The 22,361-nt window shown below is 35.6% G+C and overlaps 3 protein-coding genes across 7 annotated transcripts in view; 1 reads left to right on the top strand and 2 right to left on the bottom strand.

Moving 5' to 3' along the window:
* Nucleotides 1-22,361, top strand: part of Akr1B (Aldo-keto reductase 1B) — a 58,389-nt gene that overhangs the window by 28,861 nt on the left and 7,167 nt on the right. The window lies entirely within an intron of this gene.
* Nucleotides 200-19,147, bottom strand: LOC108650964 (ATP-binding cassette subfamily G member 4). Its single transcript, XM_018100326.3, has 7 exons — nt 18,953-19,147; nt 12,000-12,497; nt 4,036-4,165; nt 1,981-2,519; nt 1,402-1,917; nt 1,090-1,346; nt 200-1,030 (listed from the first exon to the last, which is right to left on the bottom strand). The coding sequence occupies exons 2-7, from the start codon at nt 12,088-12,090 to the stop codon at nt 689-691; spliced, it is 1,875 nt and encodes a 624-aa protein (XP_017955815.1). The 5' UTR covers nt 12,091-12,497; nt 18,953-19,147; the 3' UTR covers nt 200-688.
* Apt1 (Acyl-protein thioesterase 1) lies at nt 19,734-22,342 on the bottom strand. Of its 5 annotated transcripts, none has more exons than XM_018100355.3 (6): nt 22,183-22,342; nt 21,833-21,942; nt 21,724-21,755; nt 21,124-21,667; nt 21,010-21,064; nt 19,734-20,032 (listed from the first exon to the last, which is right to left on the bottom strand). In XM_018100355.3, the coding sequence occupies exons 2-5, from the start codon at nt 21,878-21,880 to the stop codon at nt 21,014-21,016; spliced, it is 675 nt and encodes a 224-aa protein (XP_017955844.1). In that variant the 5' UTR covers nt 21,881-21,942; nt 22,183-22,342; the 3' UTR covers nt 19,734-20,032; nt 21,010-21,013. The 5 variants fall into 5 exon arrangements, with proteins under 5 accessions (XP_017955844.1, XP_017955842.1, XP_017955845.1 ...); XM_018100353.2 differs by having other exon boundaries at nt 21,010-21,027; XM_018100356.2 differs by lacking the exon at nt 19,734-20,032 and adding an exon at nt 20,185-20,309.

Here is a 22,361-nt window from a genome sequence, read left to right as displayed (position 1 = left end):
AAATACATATTACATATTTTGAACTTATACTTTCCGCCGAAAACAATTATTTGTTCAAAGTGCTGCCACCACAGACTTCACAGGGTGCACTTGTTGCCGGCTCGACTAATCGGGCAGCAGAATTTTTATCGATAGGCTAAGCGCGATAGCTCATGAGAGAAAACTGAAATTTAAACATTTAAGGTACTTTCTTCTTCCATTTCAGAGCAGACATCAATATAAATAATTTAATTAAATCAGAGAATGATTTAAGCCCACTTTTGTTGGCACAGCTCAACAACCAAATCGCAGCATTAATTTGAAATAAAAATCATTTTTTCATCAACATGTAAAAATATAATTTCTCTTATAAATGTACGTCACTATTACCAGAACTCTTACAAAAAATAATCTTACATACAAGGCATTAAAGTGCGCCGATATTTGTCAACATATATTACCTATATTAGATATATTTGTGACATATTTACATAATTAATGGGTATCTAAGCACCGACTTACATTATGGTTTACAAGGGGCAATCAACTGAGCACAAAATACATTTAGCAGTTACAAGTATGTACAACTGTAAGTTAAGTTTCTATTACTAGTTAAACACCTGCACTACGTGTGCGTGTATAAGACCAAATCACAGCATAGACGTTTTTCTATAACTACATATATATAGATATAATATATAGCTGCTGCTCATGTGTAGCATCGCTTTCGCAAGCTGATGTACACAACCACACGGAAGAAGATCATCAGCATAGCCAGCAGCCCGAACTGATGAAGTATCGATACCTTGTCGACGTCCAGGAACTTCAAAAGCACTCGGGGATCACTGAAGTGGCAGTAGATCTCATCGCAGTCCAGTTCCTCGCGCTGGAAACCAAACACAGCCAATATTAGGGCTACCACGCCCACACGCACATAGCTAAACTTCATCAGGATATTCATGGCTCCAGGAATTTGAGAGGCAAAATCGAATCCATAAATAGCCAGCCCCATGAGCGGTGCTATAATCATTGGACCCACCACGCTGCCATTCTGTAGGATAACATTGAATCATCAATATGCATGCCCATAATAATTTCAATATATTTTACCGTAATACTAAAGGTAGCGCCAATAGCCAGGCCCATGCCCTCCGCCACGAGGGAGATCATCAGTCCGACGGCCACAAAAATACAAAAGCGCCACAGCTGCTCGGGCAGTCCGGACATCCAATAAGTCATGGCCATGAAGGTAAGATTCAGAAGCACCTGCAGCGGCAGCCGAGAAACACTTAACGCCATATAGTACGGCATGAGCGAATACCATCGGTTGAAGGTCTCCTTCTTGACGACCTTAACTTCTGCGGGATCTGAAATGGCGTTAAGGTGCAATGCATGGCTTAAGTCATCATTTGGAGCACTTACAGCTGAGTATAGGCACCATCACCTGGGTGTAGACAATCATGAGCACAGCGCCAATGCAGAACTTCAAGTGATCGAACATCCGACCGCCCTGATTGCCCAGCTGGAAGAAGATTAGGCCAAAGAACAGGCCACACAGCGTGTGATGGAGCAGCTGTATGGCCAATGCGAGCCGAGCACGCATGGTGCGCAGCAGCATGACGCGCATAAGCACCAGAAACTGCTGCACCCCAGAGATGTCGCGACGTTCTGTCTGCAGATGCTGCGAGAAGACCTTCACCTGCTCCAGCAGAGCGCCTGCAGCGCCCATCAATGTGCCGTCCGTGGATGCAGCTGAGCCGGCGAAGAATGCGGGCAAGAATTGACGCTTCGGCTGCTCCACGAACAGCGTTGTAATGGCCTGCATTGGCTCCAGCGGCAGGTCCGGGTGCTTGGTGTGATAGGTGAGCTTGCCGTTCTCCGTCAGCTCACTGAGCAACGGAACCATATGTCCTTCCTCAGCATCGATTACCTCAATAACTAGAAATAGAAAAGGTAACACGAATTCAGTAATAGCAGACGCAAAACAATCAAAGAACGTACTGTAATCCGAGGGGCTGTAGTGCCTTGGGCAGTCAATCTGTGCCAGACGCAGAAAGGGTATCGTGGCCTGCGGAGTGCCCTGGAAGACGCATTGACCCTTGGCCAGCACATAGATACTGTCGAAGTAGTTGTAGATGGTGGCCGAGGGCTGATGTATGGTGCAGACAATGGTGCGACCCTCCTGTGCCATTGCCTTCAGCAGTCGGATGCACTGCGCCGCCGTCACCTCGTCCAGGCCGCTGGTCGGCTCGTCGAGAAAGAAGATGTTCGGATTGTCGACCAGTTCCAGCGCAATGGACAGTCGCTTCCGCTCACCGCCGCTCAGCTTCTCGGCGGTGACGTTGCGACGATGATTGAGATTCAGATTCTTGAGTATTTCCGTAACCATCTCATCCTTTTTGTGGCGCTGCTTCAGTTTCAGATCACATGAGAGATTCATTAGCTCCTCGACCGAGAGCAGTGTCTGGTGGTGATCATCCTGCGTTATATAACAGGCATTATCTCTCCTCATTTTGATGTTGCCCTTGACGCCAGTTGTTCTACAATCAAGCATAAAATTCAGATTCAAACTCAGCTGCTCAATGTCAATAGAAATAGAAATTCTGATTGTCCGGAAAATATTGTATGCTAAAACGCGAATTGCTAGGGTGACCTTCAAAATGAGTTGGTTTCAATGTACATATATACATATGTATGTATATACATATATATATTCTCACTCTCGGTTTTTCTATTGAACTTCGCTTAATGCTCAAATAAATGATGAAGCAATGAATAAGCAACTCCAAAAAGCATGTACATATATAATATATGTACGTATATGTATATGCATATGTCGATATTTTTTATAATTATATTTATTGTTGATTTCTTTTTGGATTTGATTATTCAATTTGTTTTTTCAATTCACACAGTCTACCATACTTTACTTAGCAAAAATTAATACTTTAAATGCAGCCACAAAACAAGTTTTTTTGCTTCATTCAATTAGAATATTTTTGCAATTCGGTTGTCAAATTCGCATCTGATTCTTGATTATTCAATTTAGTTGTTCACGAAAAAAAGAATATGTATCAACATTTATCAAACCACAAAAACAATACACTAGAAACTTAACTCTTAACGATCTCTATGACAAATCTTCCTACAGTCTCTCATAAATTGCAAGAAAATCAGTTGCTCCTCTGAGTTTAGCAAAAAGGTATATTTTTTATTTCTGACTCGTTTAAATGTCGTTGAACTGTGAACGAGTTTTATGCACTCGTTCGTCCCGATACAACATATAATTGCCTATATAAATAAAAATCTTTTTTTTTTTAGAATAATGTGTTTTTGTTTGTTATTATATGTCTGTATATAAACACGTCAATTTATAAAAACGAAAAAAATAAATTAAAAATAAAAAAAAGTCATAAAAAATTACATATATTTATAAATAATTACTAAAATTATTCGGAAAGCGAAAATATAAAATAGTGTATGTAATTTCATAACCAAATTTTAATATTTGTATTTTCATTTCATTTTAAATACTTTCAATACATATATTTAAAAGGAATTTACTTTTTTTTATATAATTTTTTTATTATTTTGTATTGTTTATAATTATAAAAATGTATTTTTTAGTTCTATTTTTAAAGTTTTTTAGTTTTTCTGCATGATGCTTAAATTTATTAGTAGAACCCCCTCTCGCTTTTATTTTTTGTATACATACTTACATATATGCAAAGTTCTCAGCTAGGAAAATATTTGTTGTTTAGCCCCAGTACTATAAAGTTGAGAGTTTTAATGGAATTCTTTTTGTTTTTGACATGTCTACGGTCAATAATTTGTAATTCAGACTACATACAGCATAAATTAGATTCTAATCGATTTGATGGGATTTTTGTTAGTATTAAACGTCACATTTCCAGTATTTGAATCGTACAACCGGTATAATATCGATGTCGTCATGTTTCAGAAGTTCATGGGAAATTGTATTTCGTATTTCGTATTTCGTAATTCGCATTTTGATTTCTGCATATTTAGTTTGTATATAATTAGTGTTTAGCTTACCTGAAACCCGATATCGCATTCAACAAACTGCTTTTTCCAGCCCCCGAGGGCCCCATTATGGCCGATAGTTGTCCGTTGCGGAAGCTGCCGCTCACACCTTTCAAGATTTGCTGCTGCCCAGCGAAGCGGACTACAAAACAACAAACAACAAACAATAAACAACAAATGATGAGTTAGAATAGGAATTTTGATTAATCACAACTAATTGCTAATACAACAATATACAATATATATACAATATATTCTTCCAAACTGTATCGGGTTTCCCATCATATGTATACCCTGTACGTTTGAGTGAGGCAAATCGTTTATCTTTATGACGGCTCTTTATGCTTTGTTGGGGCAATAAAAGTCAAGAAGCAGTTGAATAGTTCATGCTGTTAGCGTTTTACAGCGCTCCCCGTAACTACACACAAGACAGGTGTGAAATGAGGAGGTGAAACTCTCAACTCACAGATCACATCAATTCGAATCGTAACGAACTGCTCGTCAGTCAGTTACCATTCAGCATGACTTGCTCAATTGACAATAAACGAAATCCAAGCGCCCAAAACACGTTTTTATGTTGGAGCAAAGCACGGCGGATGGCTAATCAATTCTGTTTGACTAGACAGCGTCTGGAATAGTTTAATGACAAACGATCTGCCTTGACTTAACGTTATTTTCTAATTATATTTCAATAATAAGTAAAAAACAGAATGCATTGCAAATATATATGTGTACATATTAATATGTGTATTTTTATAAAGTCCGACAGTATTGTAAATGTATATAAATATGATTTATTATTTAAGTGCTTGTGTTTTTTTTTTTAAGGATGGCCAAGGCCTTTGCACGTTCCTTGTTTGTGACTATTTGTGTCAATTCAATTCCATTGGTCTTATCAACAGCCCTGAACATTTGCCACATCTGACGAATACAAGTACATATATGTACATATATACTTGTATACTTTTTTGCTTGCTTTATATTTGCTCATGTGCGAAAGTAAGCTAATAGGTTACTGCAGCTGCCTTAGTTCCATGGGCTGCCTTCCTTATCAACAGTCGAATATTATCAACATTTTTGCAATTATTAACAACACGATCAGCAATTGAACTTGAACTGAATAATAAACCAGAGATTAGCTGGATTTCTCTTTTTACATGCCATCCCTAATGTCTAGACTTGCCGCTCAAAACTGATAATGATCAACGTAAGCCTTTAACCGTTTCTGAATCGAATATTATTTAGACTTATTGAATGTGCAAACTAGGTTGATAACAATGGGGCATGACGGAAGTATTATGCTAGTGAGATATTCAATTAATCAGTATCTTAGGGTTTCTTACTGCACATAAATCATATAAGATAATCAAATACCTCAGTAATCTAGTCAAACCCTCTATGAATACAGCCAAGAGCTAAATATACAATTAGTTTAATCAAAATTCGCTTGGTGATATAAATAGTAGTTGATGATAGCCCTATCCTCTTTTAATGTTCGACTTCAAGATAAATATATACTGCGCAACTTTAGTTAATGCTCAGAAAGTGAAAACAGATATAGGAATATATAAACCTATATACAATATTTGACGCCGACGGGTTATCCACAGCTGCTGGAAACTCAATCGGACTATTCTAAGAGCTATCTCGAGGTCAATACAAGTCAAGGTTACGCTTGAAGTACAGGGAATTGTGATATGCATTTTAAAATGATAATGATGGATGTTGTAACTGTAATTTTGTTCATTATAAGTATAGGACAATTGAAAATAAAATCACGCAAGCCAAGTCTAATAAGCACTGGCGAAGCAGGGCTTTCATTCAGACAACATTTACTTTTATCTGGAATTCGAACCCACTAACCCTTGATCCATAATGTGCTATATTGATTAATTATATAGTGCAGATATAATATATAGATAATGAGCTAGCTAGGAGTTTTCTAACTGCTAGTATCTCTTCTGGCTTTGCTCTACGCTACTGCGACTGCTCAGATTTAAACCTTAGCTTTAAGCACTTCAGAGATTTGCATAGACCTCCCATCGAGCTAGATCAGTCCATTTGAATTCTTTGCGCAACAGCCAAAAATCGCAAATACGTGTAAATCAAAGAAGGTCAGCTGAAAAGCTCGTAAATAAATCAACGAGAAGTCTAGAGACTTAGTATTAGTTGAATCGTATACCCATAGACCAGTGGCCAAGTTTACATATCAATTAGCTTCTCGCAAATATATGTTTTGCTTTGTTTTCAATTTGTTGTTTACGTTGGCTCAACAACAACAGCAACAACAACAGCAACACGTTAAAGCCAAGTTCTGAATTCGTGTGTTTTGGCTTTCGTCATTGAGGGCGATATTTGTTTTTGGCCACGCCCACTCTCGTATTGACCAGGCGCCAGTGTGAAAAGTAGGTGAACTTCAGTGGACTGACTACCTGTACAGTGAAATACACGAGTACAAGTACGAGTACGGGTGAAAAAACATCAAGTGAGTCAGTCACAAAGTGCGACGTGATCAAATTGTCAAATTCAACTGAACTTTAAATGCGTCCGGGTGGGCGGTTGGCCTGTTCCGCGAGTCGAGAACGTGACAAAAACTGGGGCCAGCTCTGATCGAGCTTCGAGAGATTCACTTAATCATCTATCAGCAGATAAACGTGACCAACCGGATAAACCGGCTAGCCCAATCATACTTTTTAGCATTATTAGATCAGTCTATAATGTGTCTATTGAATCACAAAGTAACATCAACATCATTGCTGCAGTTTAGTTAATGTGTCTAGAACGTCTCTTAGTCGTAGTGGGCCTATAAACATAATCGAATAAACATGAATCATATATTGTATATACATATTACTTCAGATATAAAGTATTACCTAACACAAATCTATTAGGCATTAACACTCCAATATCAAATGAAAAAAATTAATGAAATGAAATATTATGCAAATTAACATTTCATATTGATTTAAATGCGCAGTAAGCAACGATAATTTAATATCAATTTGTCTTTGTGCTAATTGTTAGAATGCTTAATAAATTTAAAATTATATTGATATGGATAGGTCAAGCTTGAGCTGCAAATCAATGGAGAATCTACTCAATACGGGTTTTAATGCTCGTTCACGAAGTGCAAAGAGCAGAGTATATTGGGTTTGGACCTTGTTGCGAAACAATCGAATCTAGAGATTTGTAATTAGGATTTGTAAGTTCTTATAAAATATTGGACTCTTTAGAAGTGGGGAAATCAGGAAACACCGTTTCTTTTGATACATATGCTCTACTATGTAAGGCGCTTTTATAAACATTTACAGGAAAACAGGATTCTGTACATTTCTAAATTTTACTTAACATATGAATTTAACAAAAATAACAGTATTTTTCATATGCCCCTTTCATACCACTTTATTTCAATTTGTAATACTGTTTATGATTGTAATACTATTATCAATCAATAAGATACTAAAATGTAGCTATTTTAGATTTCATTTGTAGATATCATATTATAAACTGATTTGCTATTTTCAATGGGTTCAGGGTATACAAAATATAAAAATTTTCCACATTAATTTATTTGGCAATTCATTAGTATCATATATTAAAGGCATTCGATTAAGTTAGCTGCAGCTTGAACCCATTTATCTTACTCGGTCATTAATCTCGATTTTCAATTGGCACTCCATAAATTCAAGTGTCGATTGAAAGTGTTTTGCATTGCATTAAAGAAACACAAGTTCATTGATAAACTCACTTGCCTCTTCACATTACTTGAGTCGAGGGCGCTGATACTTGATTACTTGATATTACATTACATATTTGCATTCAACAAACTTAAATATCTAATTTGTTTTATTGATGGAGATTTAATGACTGTTTTAGTACACAATGGATATATTATCATTTGAACATGTGAGATGATGAAGAGTGTGAATGATTCGAATTATAATTTAAATCAATCATTACCAACGATTAACAAGGCTTTTTATTATAAATAAAACTACTTTCATGGCAGCACGTAAGGTTTAATCTAACAATTGTGGGAACACTTGATCGTAGTTTGCGTATATTGTTTACTTTGAATATAAACGTACTACTTAATCTAAGAGTATATTCTGTAAAGTTGCTTTCTCATATAATATAATATGTAATATTTCCTATTTCACAAATTATATATATTCTTAAGTATGATTAATAGATGATGATACTCGTCAGCTGGGCAGATTCATCTAGAAGACTCAGCAAATATTATCCAGACTGAGCTCAAATCATAAAGAGAGAATGAGAAAACTCTCCATCTCGATGGGAAGTTACTACATACTCAATTATGACATAAATGAGTCAGTTTGTATTACGGGTTCGCGCTTAGTTTCGAGGAAAAGCTGGGAAAAAGCGCCGACTACAAAAATGGAAATTACCGCAGCGAGTTTTCAATGAACGCGCTAAAGGGGAAAATTATTCAATCAGTGTTGATCAATTTTTTTCTCGCGTTTTGCTTTTGTTTTTATTTTTTATTTTTTTTCTTGAATTTCGTTATTCCAACATGCAACATAATCGAGTTGCGGCTACTCGTATTGTTGTTTATGTGCATGACCATCAGGCGGGCATCATCATGATGATGCTGTTGCTGATAATGACGAAGGCGCAGCTCGCGCTTAGTTCGTGCAACAAGTGATTTTCATGAGGCCAGCATGAGGAAGTAACTTGTAGCTGAGCACAATTTGTGGGTACACACACACATAAACACACATATGTATATCTGTGTGGGTATATATGTATATGCGTGCCCATTTATCGCCTATTGTGATATTCCGCATGCGGCGACATCGCGCGCCTCTCATTGCACATTGCACATGGCGTATGAGCAATGTTGATTAGCGCCGCGAACATTGCTCAAGAAAAGTCTGCTTTTTGTGCAATGCAACCGAGAGACGATATACATACATATAATATATAAGTAGCTCTCACTATTAATCAATTAGTGGTACGAGTGAGCAGCTAATGATTTACTCAGATTAAGCTAAGTTGGCGGCATTTCAAATGAGTAAATCTTCTTTCTCACCTGTAATTGAATATTCATATGTCTGATAGCTTTCATTTGAATACAGTTGATCAGCACTGATAGCTTAAATATATATAATTAACAGCCTCGTAAGTGTTTTATGCAAATAGTCGTATCTCACGTTTTATTTGCTGTGCGGGCTGTGACGTCACGCGAAGACGGCTCCAGCTGACTCAGTTCGAATCGCGGCCAATTCAAACGCCAACTGCCCAGACCACGTACAAGTAAATGAATGTGTACTTTGGCTCTGTGACAGTGCAAAAATCGAGGCGTACTGTGAACTTGGGCTTCTGGCAAGGGCTTTGCTTTAAGCAAGTCGAGCATCAAAATGCTTCGTTTCGAATCAATTTGTGTGTCAATGGCGAAATACCCCAAGTACTCTGAGCTGTCGAGACATTGGTCTGACGGAAACAAGTTTCGAGCCGATGGGAATGAGAAACTCAGCCAATAGCTGAGCAGCGCTGACCAAATTGCAATACATTTGACAAGTACTGAAAAAACGACAGCTGTCAACAAACGAACAAGAAATAAAGCAAGAGTTGCACAATTTATAACTAGAAAATACCCTATAAATGCCGAGTATTGTGTTAGAGATGTATCGCTTTGCGTTTCATTATAAATAATTTGAGAAGCCCACATGAAAAGTTTCCTATATATATTTATTATAGAGAGCAAGGTCAATTATCTAATTGAAATGCATTTGATAAAGAGAATAATGTAATAATAAAAATAAATAATTAAACAAAATCAATAATCATTCTAGAGTATCCCATTAACTGTATGTGATCTATATATAGATATATAGATTATATATCCCATGCTTAATGGGATCAATTCGAGCTAATGATCACAGTTAACGCCAGAGCTGAACAAATTGCACTAATAAAAAGATGATTGACAACTAAATATCAAGACATAAAACTGCAATAGATCATTATAAAAAGTATGCCACTAGTAAATACCCTATATATAAAGCATATAACATTTTTTCTTTGTTAATATATGACGCTATATTTACCTTCGTGTCACATAGAAAGTGAGTCATAAATTAATAATCAATAGTTCAAAGAACTCACATAACAAATTTGATAGCTATAAATCTGATATTGGACGAGTTCAATGAGATCAACATATGCAAAATATCAAATACAATGCAAGAGCTAAGCTGAGTTAAGCTGAGCTAAGCTAATTGTAAGCCGATCAAATCGTAATTTGAATTCAATTAGCAGAGCGTATTAGGTTCACAGCTCAGAAGCAAGCATTTAAGCCAGTGATTATAAAGTATACGAATTGAAGATACCCTATGTATAGACAAACGACTAGATGTTAACAAATTTGTGACAGAATGCTTCAGCTTAAATGAGGTCAATTTGAGCAAAGAGTTTAGTTTCGAATTGCACTCCGCTTGCTACACAGGCACATAACACCCTATTTTAATGTACCCAAAGTATAATTTTGTAATTGATGTTACAGCTGCAATAACAATAGACGCTTTACAACAACGGCAACAAAATCATATTTCTTTATGCTCTTTTGTTTCATGTGCCCGGCAGTCTCGAATAATTATGGAACACTTAGCGCTTGGCCAGCCAACAAATAGTGTCGCAATCGCTCAAGAGACCGAAACTAAGGCAACATTTAAATTACCCGCGAGTCGCAATTCAAAATGCGAAACTCCACAAACCCTAAACCGAAATGAAATAGTTGTACAACAGCTGTAACTAATTTATTATATAAATAATATAGTACAGACCTTAGAAAACCCCACATAAAAAGGGCCCATAAACACAAAATGTTCAGTTCGCAGACTTCTAGTTAACATTATAAAATGCAAATACAATTGTGAAATTCCTTCAAATTTATTGCCTGGCAATGAAACACCTAATCATAGTGTTAAATGCTGTCCACTTAAAAGACTCTTTGAATGAGTTATTAAATTGTTAAAGATAAAAATTAAACAAAATAAACAGAATTTATGTGTAGTACTTTAAAATTTATGCATGTGCTACATAACAAGCTTCTAACACAAAAATAAAAGCTTGAAGACGCAGTTTCGAAATAGGCTTCATTTAAAAATAAAAATACAAGAATTTTGTCAAATTCCACAGCTGCAAAGTTTAGTAAACCCAAAAATGTTAGCTGGTTCTGTTAAAGGTTCGAGCCAATTGTCTGTGTAAAGCCTAACAGGTTTTCAGCATTTGCGATCATTCTCCTTAGCTTGTTTTGTGTAGCCAAATATTCTGAAAATACTCATGCTGACTTTTTTATTTTTTTTTTTGTGTTTTGTTATTTTATTTTATTTTTTTCTCGTTTCTAATTCATTTTTTTACTATTATTTTAAAATAGGTTTTTGATGATCAATTAATTTTTAAACTAAGAACAAATAAGAAAAGTAATTAAGAAGTCTAATGTATAGAAGTATAAAAATAAAATATTAAAATAATATATATGTGTATAAACTTTTTGGCTATAATTTTTAATTGGCATTCAAATTTTTAAAATTTTTGATCAGGTAAGGTGCATTTTTGTCTTATAAGTAATATTTCTATTCTATTTCCACCACTATATAGAATACTATATCTAACCAAGTGTTTACATTGCTTTCATATGATTACACATACGGAAGTCTCATGTTGTATAAGCTTTGACTCTAGCTCTCTATCATTTCTAATATACATATTATATTAGAAGCAAGTCGTTTATAAAACAAAATAATTTTGCGGGCCCCCATATCAGTTCACGATAGGACTATAAAAAGTTTAAATTCTGTTGAATAGTGATTCAGATGGTATTTTAGAAATATGAGGATATTATTATAAATTATAAAGTTCTTGTTTCTATATGTATATACATTTTTGGTTGACTAATATGAGTACATAAGTTCACAAAATTTATAGACATGTCTATGTTGTATACTCACAGAAACTTGTGCGCTTATCCACTGTGTAGAAAACGTCCTGAAACTCAACATCCTTTGACTGCTTGCTATATAGACTGCGCGTTTGATCCATTGTGAACTTGTTTTTGTTGTTTTTTGAGACGGAGGTTTTGCTTTATAAAGCCAATATGTATTTTTATTTTGTAAGATCGTTAGTTATTTTAAAAGCGTGGCATAGATTTATGTTCAAGTGTCTGATATACTCCGTATACTATATAGACAATGGGTAGTTGTTGTCGTACGTGTCAAGATTTCGGATTGCGGAATTAACGTGAGCCTAGATATGATATTTGTGTTGTTTTCGTTTTGATTTTGAATTTGGTTTATTGTGTATTTGGTCTCGCTTCTTTAAATTGTTATTGTTTATGCTGTTGTCCCACACGCATCGCTGGATATTGTTTTGATGTCGAATTTTTATAAAAAACAAAAATTACGGTTCACTTTGTTTTGGTTTGTGCGAGACCCACGGCTGATTACGCGCTGTAAATAAATAATATTAATCATTAATAAGAGAAGAAAACACTGTGAATTTATTCTTATCTCTCGATTGTTTGCTGTTGCGGCCTTCACAAGGCGTAATACTTATTTGTTGCTATTCTTGTTGTTGCCGTTGTTGTTGTTGCTATCGAATTGCATAAATTCGCAGTTGGTATGCCAAGAACCATGCGCCTCATTAAACTATGTGAAAAGGAATTATGGCACAACGGTTCGGTCCATGCATTTTTATTGTCTACTTAGCAATATTCAATAGTAATATCTAGCTATCTATATATATTATAAGCACCGACATATTCCTAGCTGACAACTTTGTAGCGGAATGTGTTTGGCAAGTCAATGACCCAATCTTCACTTTAAATCTATCTATGAAATATATAAATCATGGAAAAAATCATATGATGCGCAAAAGAATATTTCTTCTACAAATTTGTTTGTTTAGCTTAAGCTAAATAATTTTAAAAATTAATAATAAGAAATATTAAATATAGGTTAGTCAAATTCGCTGCCAAAGCTAAGACAGTTATATTATACTATTATATATTATAAACTATTATATTTACATCATGAAATTAAAACACAAGTTCAGTAATTTGGAGGCATGCTTGATATTCATGTGCACCAACAAAAATCCCAAGCTTAAAATTTTAAATGCCTAACTCTTATTTGTTATTATTATTCGGCATATTTTGATGTCCAATAACAAGTACAGAATAATGATTGAGTATAGGTTTGATAGACATATATATTTATATAGGTTATAAATACATTATTGCCTTAATAAGTTGCATTTTTAAATGCATACATCCATTGCCTATGTATGAACTGAATGAACCAAAATCAATTGCATATGGGCTGTTGTTTAACTCATTAAGACTTACTTAGTATGCATTTCCTATCTATGTCTTACTCTCTTACTCTCTCTTTCGATCTCTCTTTTAACCCTTTCACGCTCTCCTTAGATATTCCTTGTTCTCTATCATCTTTGTTACTCCCTCTTGTTTTCCGTCGCCCTTTCTCACTGCTCTCTCACTCACACTCTCAGTCCCTCTCTCTTCACATTTATATTCATATATAAATACCATGTCACGTTCCATTCCTAGCAAAGAACCAATTTCCAGTTATAACAATTCTTATAAATAAAATGACCTTAAATTAGCTGCATCTTTCAGGCCAGTTAGCGAAAAGTTAAGAGTGTCATAAAAGTGGGAATACATTTTGCATGCCAATTAACATGAAGCAAATATATGAAATCGAAAAGAAGGCTAAACCGGTTTGACAATTCCCGATTCCTTCTTGGGCAGTTAATTCCCTGCAAATCTGCTTGTCACACACAGGCCTGGAATCAGATTATTTGCGTATTCATGTTCTTTGGAGCAGAGAGTGAAACGAGAAACCTGTTCAAATTGTTAATGCATTATCCGCATCAAATCAAACAGCCAAGGGTCCAAGCTAACCCAGGCAGACGAAGCCAATGCAGGTCCTTTGCAACTCGTCTTTATGGCTTCACGGTGCTTCAATCGTGCGATCGTAAAGCGCCTGAAAACTGATAACTGTTGAGTCATGCTAGCGAGTAGGGGCGATCAGCTATGAACTGTGCAGCTGAGGCAGAGAGTCAAGAACTGATGGATGACTAGACGACTCTGACTGTAGAACGGAAGCCAAGTGGAACTGAACAGATGATCACGATTGTTCCGCTTTTGGCACGGCGCTTTTTAAGCAAGATCCATCTCGTCGCACTACCGATAATTGTTAAGCGAAATATTTACGTCTGGCAAACAGAGTCTAACAAAAATTGTTGTGATGCTTTAATTGCATTATAACTTAGCAAATGCTTCCGACATCAACAATCATAAGAAGCCAACAAATAAAGTAAATAAGCGATTACTTAACATTCTTGTAAGAACTCTGTGGAAGTCTAAAAGAAACAAGTAGGAAGACTCTAGTCGAGACTGCTCGACTAGGAGATACCCTGAACCCTCCAAGCTGATATTCTAATCACTCTGCACTTCTTTTAGGTAAACATACACACACACGCAAATACAGAACACGCTCTGCTAATTGCGCAGTGAGGATGAAAAAATAAAATCAATTTTTCGATTATTCTCGAAAAGGTTATCGGATCATTTATCGAAAAAATAAGATAAGCTCGTACTGCTTATGGTATACACGAGTATGCATGCCAAAACTGATTTAAAATTTTCAATGGGTTAAGGGTATAAAAACTATACTAATATTCATCTGTAAAGAGAAGCTGCTATAACTAAATATTACGAAACATCATTGGCAATACTTTTGCAATAGTGCGAAATTGTTCTTACATATACATACATATATACACATATATGTATATATTACGTATTATTATAAATTAAATGTTATCTGTGAAACATCTGTAATTACGTTGTAGCATTCGGAATATAATTGCAGCATTTTGTAATCACAGCTCTAATATGGAATATATAATACTAAATTCTATCAGCAACTGACACGCTTCACTGCAAAATAAATTGTAGTCTCACATGTTCCTAAAAGTCTCTGGGTAAAACTTGCAAGTATAAATGCTAGAAAAGAAATTGCATTTCATTTACATGCTAAATTTATTGTGTCAGGGAATATTTGGTGAATACATTAGAGAGCTATTTTTTCGTGCCATGGGCAACATATTCGTATAAGATATACATACTAAAGTTGTGTATATGTTCATATCAAAAGCCATCTTTGGTAAACAGTTTTTGCAATAGAACTCAAAAATTGCTAGGCGATTAATGAAATATTTGAATAAAGTGGCATTTACTTGAACCTCCCTGTACCTATAGTGAGAATAGTTCTGTTGTGGGTTCTGATTTGAGCATATTTGCTTTGCTTAATGTACTTGGCGCCGTCCGATTCCTGTGCCAAGCAAAGCGTTCGATTAAAGCAAAGCAAAACAAAGCGAGGCAAAGCTGAGTGAAGCGCGTGTCTGTCCAGCGAGAGACAGCTGGTTTTATATTTTGATAAACACCTTTTAAATATGACAGCCCCAAAGTCTTTGCCTGTCTTTCTATGCACACCAATAAATATAAACGAATGTTTCTAATTGTTGCTGCTGAAAGTCTCCCCACACGGAAGTAAATGTTGCAAATCTATGCTAAATTAGCATATTTTACATACACATCCGAGTCGTGATCTATGCTAATTGCCAAAGTCTGCCCGATGTTCCCCATTGCGAATACTACATGCAATACACATATGTATGTATGTAGTAGTGCGACACACAAAAGCTTTTGACTCATATCGAGAATTTCGTATTTCGCTTCGAGCGTTGCTTTACAGCTGACCGAGTGAAACAAAACACATACCTGTTTATGGGTTGCGAAAGTTCAATATGTTTAATTATAATCTGAGCAATTAAAGCGCTCTCGAAAGTGAACAAAGAGTATATGTGTATTGTGCAATGTTTCTCTTGCTGAGGACATGGAGTTTTAAATTGTTTCAGATGACTTGGATGCATCTTTTACAGTTTTATGACTAGCAGCAGCATTTTTAAAGAACCTTGATGTAGAGCTCTCCTATATCTTGACTAATATCATATGTATAAACAGCTACTAAATGTATTGCTAATTCTCTTTTTACCTTCTCAACAAAAAAGCTTACATATTATATGATTGAAAATATAAATTTTCCTATTTCAAAACTGAAAATATCCTATTGAAAAAAAATTGTTTTTTTGTGAGCAAGTATTGAGCCGTTGGTAAGGCCCGATTACAGCTAGTTTTCATTTCATTTATAATCACTAGAAAGTTTAATTTCTGTTAATGTCTGACTCGAAACTTGAATTTGGATTTAGTTAATAATTACTAAATATTCATATAAACCAAATTTATATTTATTTTATACCTATATCAGGCAGAGATTTAAATGCGTTTTTAATTATGCACTGATAGCTTTTTAATATTCACTTGAAATAAATAAATAAACAGACATTTAAGGTAGAAAATGTGCATTGAGTCAGTGGCAGATGCATTCATAAATAAAACAGCTAAATATTTCTATAAAAATGCACATAAATCTAAAAGTTTATGGAAATGGGAGATGGAATCTTGCTTTAAGTGGATTTTGATTGACACGATTGGATAGATGGAAAAATGTATTCAATAACAATCAATAGTGCTCTAGCCGGAAGTAATCGACTAGAAGATTCAATATTCGCATAATCGTTCAGAAAAATGAAATGAGTATATTGGTTTTATGCCCGTCCAACTGTATATATAGTTAATAATTTCATGGAAATCAAAGAATATTTATTGTAGAGAATTTAGACATTAAATAATTTTTGAGAAAATAGCTACGTGAGAGATATCAAGTATCTCGTCCGCATACATTGAATACATGTACGAACGATTCAGCATAATAATTTATATTACATACATATATATATATATTATCTGGCCTCGACCGTGTCACTTTCAAATATGAGAAAGCGGTATATTTTTTATATAAAGATTATACCTTTTCTATCCATTGTCAGCGGGTTCAGTTTTTATAAATTAGATCATTTTCAAGGGCTCCTTTCAATGATATGCACTAGGTTATATTCGAAATTCGATTTTTATCTGATATATGTACTTAGAAATTCGAATTAGAAACTCGAAACAGCAAACATATAAATTATATAAAAGAAATGAACATAATTTTATAATAATTAGATACCAAATATAATCAAAATCATTAAAAAAGCCAATTCATCATTACATTGTACCTATTGTGCTGATCACGTTTTTATCCGTTAACTTTGTGGTATATAGACAATTATTCATATACAGATATATTTATTTTAGATATTTAAATAGATATGTATATAAATCGAGATTCGATCAGAGTTCAACAAAGAAATGAGAGAGAGGAATTATGGACCTCACTTTGTTATTGACGCTTTGGCATAGAGGCTAAGAGTCGAAGGCTAAATCCAGCGAAACCAACAAATCCAGTCATAAATCACAACAATCGGCGTTAATTGATTACTAATAAGTAAAAGCAAGCGAAGCACATATAATTAGCTCTAAAGAAGAGTTCGTTTTAGGTATTCATTTTTTTATTTTATTTTAATTTTTTTTTTAAGCAGCAAAGATTATATTTTTGTTAATTGCGTATGATTAATACTTTTTCGCTTATAGCTGATTACAGTCAGCGAGACTTCAGGGCCATTACGTGTTTTAGCACTTTGAGAAATTAAGCAAACAAAGCGTAGCACTCACGTGCTAAATGGAAATTTAAGATGATACAGAACAGAGAAGTTGACCTAGGCAACGGAAGTAATAGGTTAAATGAAACTCCAGAGTGACGAGAGAGTGGATTGTCCCTTGTTAGGTGATGTTCCATGATTTCAATGATATTCTATTCATACGTACACGTACACAAACAACACTCTCTCTCACACATAAACATCACAGCCCACCTAATGCATTTGCAATGCTTGCTCCTGCTACAGTGCCCCCAGCAAGGGTAACTCAATTATTAAATAACTACGGTTCTCGTTGTACGATGTGAATTAAATTTTCAAAGCACGAATATGACATCCAAATAGTTGCTAAGTGATAAGCCAAAGCTAAACTTTCTTCTCTTTGATGTGGCTAGACAAAACGTTTAACGAGTTGAATTTCAGAAATCAAATAAAAAATTGAAGTCGGCTTTTTTACAAATTTGCGGTGAATTATAAATTAAAATTCTTATCATATACAAAGAGTATACGTAATAACCATCAGCGGGTGTAATCTCTATAACGTAGTTTGCCAATGCAATTCATCGATTCGAAACGGTTTTATGAGCCGCACATATCTCTAAGAGGGCGGCGCACCTTATACATACATACATATATATCAATAGCGAGGAAGTGCGACTCAAGGGCGCAACAGGGCGCCGTATAAGAGATTTCGCACACGCAAAAGCACACGCATTCACACACGCGTGCATGTGTGCAGAAGTAAAGGTATGCGTAAACAGTAAAAGCAAAAACCTAAAAGATTGCAATAAAAATAAAAAGAAACCTCAACGCACTTCTTGCACGCATATATGTACATACATACAAACGCATCTGTATGTATGTACATACATATATAAATGTATGGGCTTGCGTGTGACTGTATATGTTTACATAGATGCATCTGTATGCGTATATGCCTTTGCACTCTGCAGATGGAATGTGGGCAATGACAACAGCGCAAATGCATTTAACACGTTACAAAGCTTCCTTTGTGAACCAAGCAACAACAACAGCAACAACAGCAACAGTAGCTGCAACAAGAAAAACTAAGTACACAGTACACAGTGTCCCAAGCGGTAAACCGCAATTTGTAAATGGTAAGCCCAAAAAGTAACTTTCGCTTTCTGGCTTGGCTTGTGCTGCCTTTGTCCTAGTTGCATTTTGGGTTAAATTGATTTGCCATTTGCTCAACACTCACAATTGCCATTAATTTTGTTTATCCGCTTGTATTTCTGACTTTGCTGCACTCGCGCTTCTTATTATCAAAATAAAGGCGGCGGCGACAACGGCGACGGCGATGGCGACGACAACGGCGCGAACTTTGGAAGCGACAAGAGCGAAGCGAATGCGTCCAAACTTGGCGGCAATACGGAAACAACTGAACGAAGCGCAGCGAAGTCGTGAATGGTTCACGTTCGTGAACGTTATTTGGCTGTACGTGTGCATGTGTTGGTGTGTGAGTCGTGGTTGCCTGTGCACATCTGTACGTGCGATTGTGTGTGTTTGTATAAAGGGGCATAGCTCGTCGTTTGTTTACTTTACTCAATATCCAGCAATTTATTTAAATTTGCCGGTTTTAGGTTGCCATGCATCAAATTAAGTCTTATCAACAAATTGCTATGGGTCGCAATCAGTATCTATGCTTTCACATATTTAAGTTTTTATTTTATATTCAGTTCATCAGCTGATTTTCGTGCAACAAGTATTATGCAAATAACGTATTGTATGTATTAAAATTTTGCGCCGATATGCCGATAACATATTCGATATGCATGCTGCAAACGGCTTGAACGTGCACAAGCCACCGCGCTGTTATCGGATATATCGATTACCCAATGCGCTATTGTGACTTAATATAATAAAGCGACTTATTCAAATTATTTTGATTTAACCAAATGACAACTGCCACTGAGAAGTATTTTATGCCCAAGTTTAATCCATGTTATCCCATTTCCAGTTTTTAAGGTCTTTTCAAGCTGGTCGTCACAAAACTTTATTAGTTTAATTCGCTTTAGCGAATCTTCTTTACATCCATCCACCAAGTGGAGACTTCCAATAGCTATGTATTTAATATGCCTAAAATCTACATAATACGTATGTACAAAATAATATCTAGAATACATAAAAAAAATCTCAGACATCTGCTCGGCGCGTTTCTTGACTAGGGACTGTGGAAGGAACTGCAACTACATACAATTCGCATAGCCTATGCATATAGCTACTATGATATCTGGCAGCATTGCGCCTTTCTTGCCATGCTCTGGCCCTCCCAATGAGTCTGCAAATATAGATAGATGAGAGATGAGTGAGTAAGGCGAAAAGCTCTACGGGATTAAAAGAGAAAGAGAGTGCTTAGTGGTTACAAACCGTAACTGTATAAAGAAAGAGCTCGATTAATTAAAATCAAATATAAGAAAAAAACATTATAAAAAATAATCAAAATTAATTTATTTGACATATTCTATAAATGTAAAGCCACCGAAAAACTATTGCACAAACTATTATAAAGCAAATTCAACTAAATTCAACTACAGATGAGGTGTCTGTGATTGTTGCTGTATAAAATAGAAATAGAAAAGAAAAGTAAAAGATAAGCAAAATTGAATTCATGGTTTAGAAAAGTTAAATGTTAAAATGATAAGAATTTAATAGTAATTATTTTAGATCTGTAGAAATCTCTGAAAAAGAAGCTACTTTAAAACTGAATTGAAATTAAATTTTAATGTTTTTCTATTTTCAATTATTTTGAATAATTTATTTAATAATTTTAATTTTAAATTATCTTGCTTTGTTTGAATGGATTACGTAGCTTTTTATTGGTATTTATAAATTTTTTTTCTCAAATTTAACTGAATTTAAGAAACAATTTCACTTGTTTAAAATAGAGAGTATATTGAAATACCCTGATCGCTGATATATCTCGCTCTATTTTTCAGTTTTACATGGTGTTATTACGAAGCATATGTGTTATTGGTTGTGTTTCTATAGTTTCTCAATTTGTCTAAAAAAAAAAAGAACAAAATCAACTCAAGCCAGATTAGATTGAGTGTTTCCAGGTTTTGGAGGCTTGCTTACTGCGGCTGTTTTGTGTTTAAAATGTAATATGTTTGACCCAAATTCATATCTTTTAATTTAGTTTTAGTTTTAGTTATTGTTATTGTTGTGTTTGCATTTTGCTTTCCTGGAATGCTGTAGACGAGCGAGGGAGAGACGCGCTAAGAGTGCTTAAAGTGCTTAATGGAAATTTTATTTTACCCATTTACTGATTATGTCCTGCAAGAGAGAAGAGCAAGGAGAGCGTAATGAAATTCTTTAACGATAAGATTGTCAATTCATCAAAAAATTCAGTTCAGCATTCTGCTCACTCACCTTCACGTCGTTCATTTCCTCGTCAGAGGACGAGTGCGAGAGTCCATTGTAGGTCTTGAATGTGACATTCTTCATGAAGGACTTCAACAAACTCGCGCTCAGCTGTCCAAATTTATATGGTACCACGGGATCATAGTCGCCATGTGCCTGGAATATGGGTACATCATCGCTGCTCACTTTGGCATCAGGAAACTGCTTGTGCAGTGGCAGCCAACACGACAGAGCCACTACGCCAGCCAAAGGCTGTTCGTAGGTCAGTGCCGAGTAAAGAGCCAAGGCGCCGCCTTGTGAGAAGCCGCCAATCACGATGCGATTGGCTGGTATGCCAGCGCTAACCTCCTTATTGATCATGCCATGGATATCATCGCGAGCAGCGCGTATACCTGGCTCATCCTCTGGCCCACCGATATCCAGCGTCTTCAAATCAAACCACGACGGCATACGGAACCCGGCATTCAGTGACACAGGCTGTGTCGGTGCCGTTGGACAGATGACCTTCATGAAGGGTGGTCGCACTGCAGCCAAAGCGCTACTCCAGCCATGTCTGCAATAAAACAAACAAATAAGCATAGCCCAAGGCAATCAATCGGCCATACATACCCAGTGTCTCCCAAGCCGTGCATGAATATGAGCTGCATATACACATATACAAATATACAGGTGACTGGAAATTAGAAACCAAATCGAAATCATGCTCTTTCGCACTTACCGTCGCCGTCTGCTTGACCGTGGCCTCCACAATTACCGGGGCTGCCATGACGAAGGTTTAGCCTCTTTCGTTTTTCGTAATTTCCCAGAGGTATGTAGGTACCAGGTACGCTAGAATTACGGCGATAACAATAGCAACAATGAATACTTGTTAGTTTCTATGCGTATACAAGTTCAAATGAATTTTTGTTATGTCATTTCAACATTAAAAAAAAATCCAAAGCAAATTAGTAATATTGATTTTACAATTGCAAGGTTCTGCAGAGCCGGTCGAATATTGCAAATTAACTCAATTTAAAGTGCATTAATTCACAAGGATCTGCTGTAATTTATACTCCAACTGTCATTTACCAAAATTTGCTATTATTCTTTTTAGTCTGTATTATTTACTAGAGCACACAGAAAACTGATTTCAGCTGAGCTATTGGAAATATATACAGACTAATACGTATGCATATGATTTTGCGTTAGTGTGTGTACATGCGGTCTGAGTACTGACATTTGTATATATCGATTACAAATAGCTTTAG

The sequence above is a fragment of the Drosophila navojoa genome, chromosome 4 (genome assembly GCF_054131105.1).
Source record: "Drosophila navojoa isolate 15081-1374.11 chromosome 4, UAZ_NAV_1.0, whole genome shotgun sequence".
Taxonomy (NCBI): Eukaryota; Metazoa; Arthropoda; class Insecta; order Diptera; family Drosophilidae; genus Drosophila; species Drosophila navojoa.
This window is presented reverse-complemented; position numbering and strand designations above follow the sequence as displayed.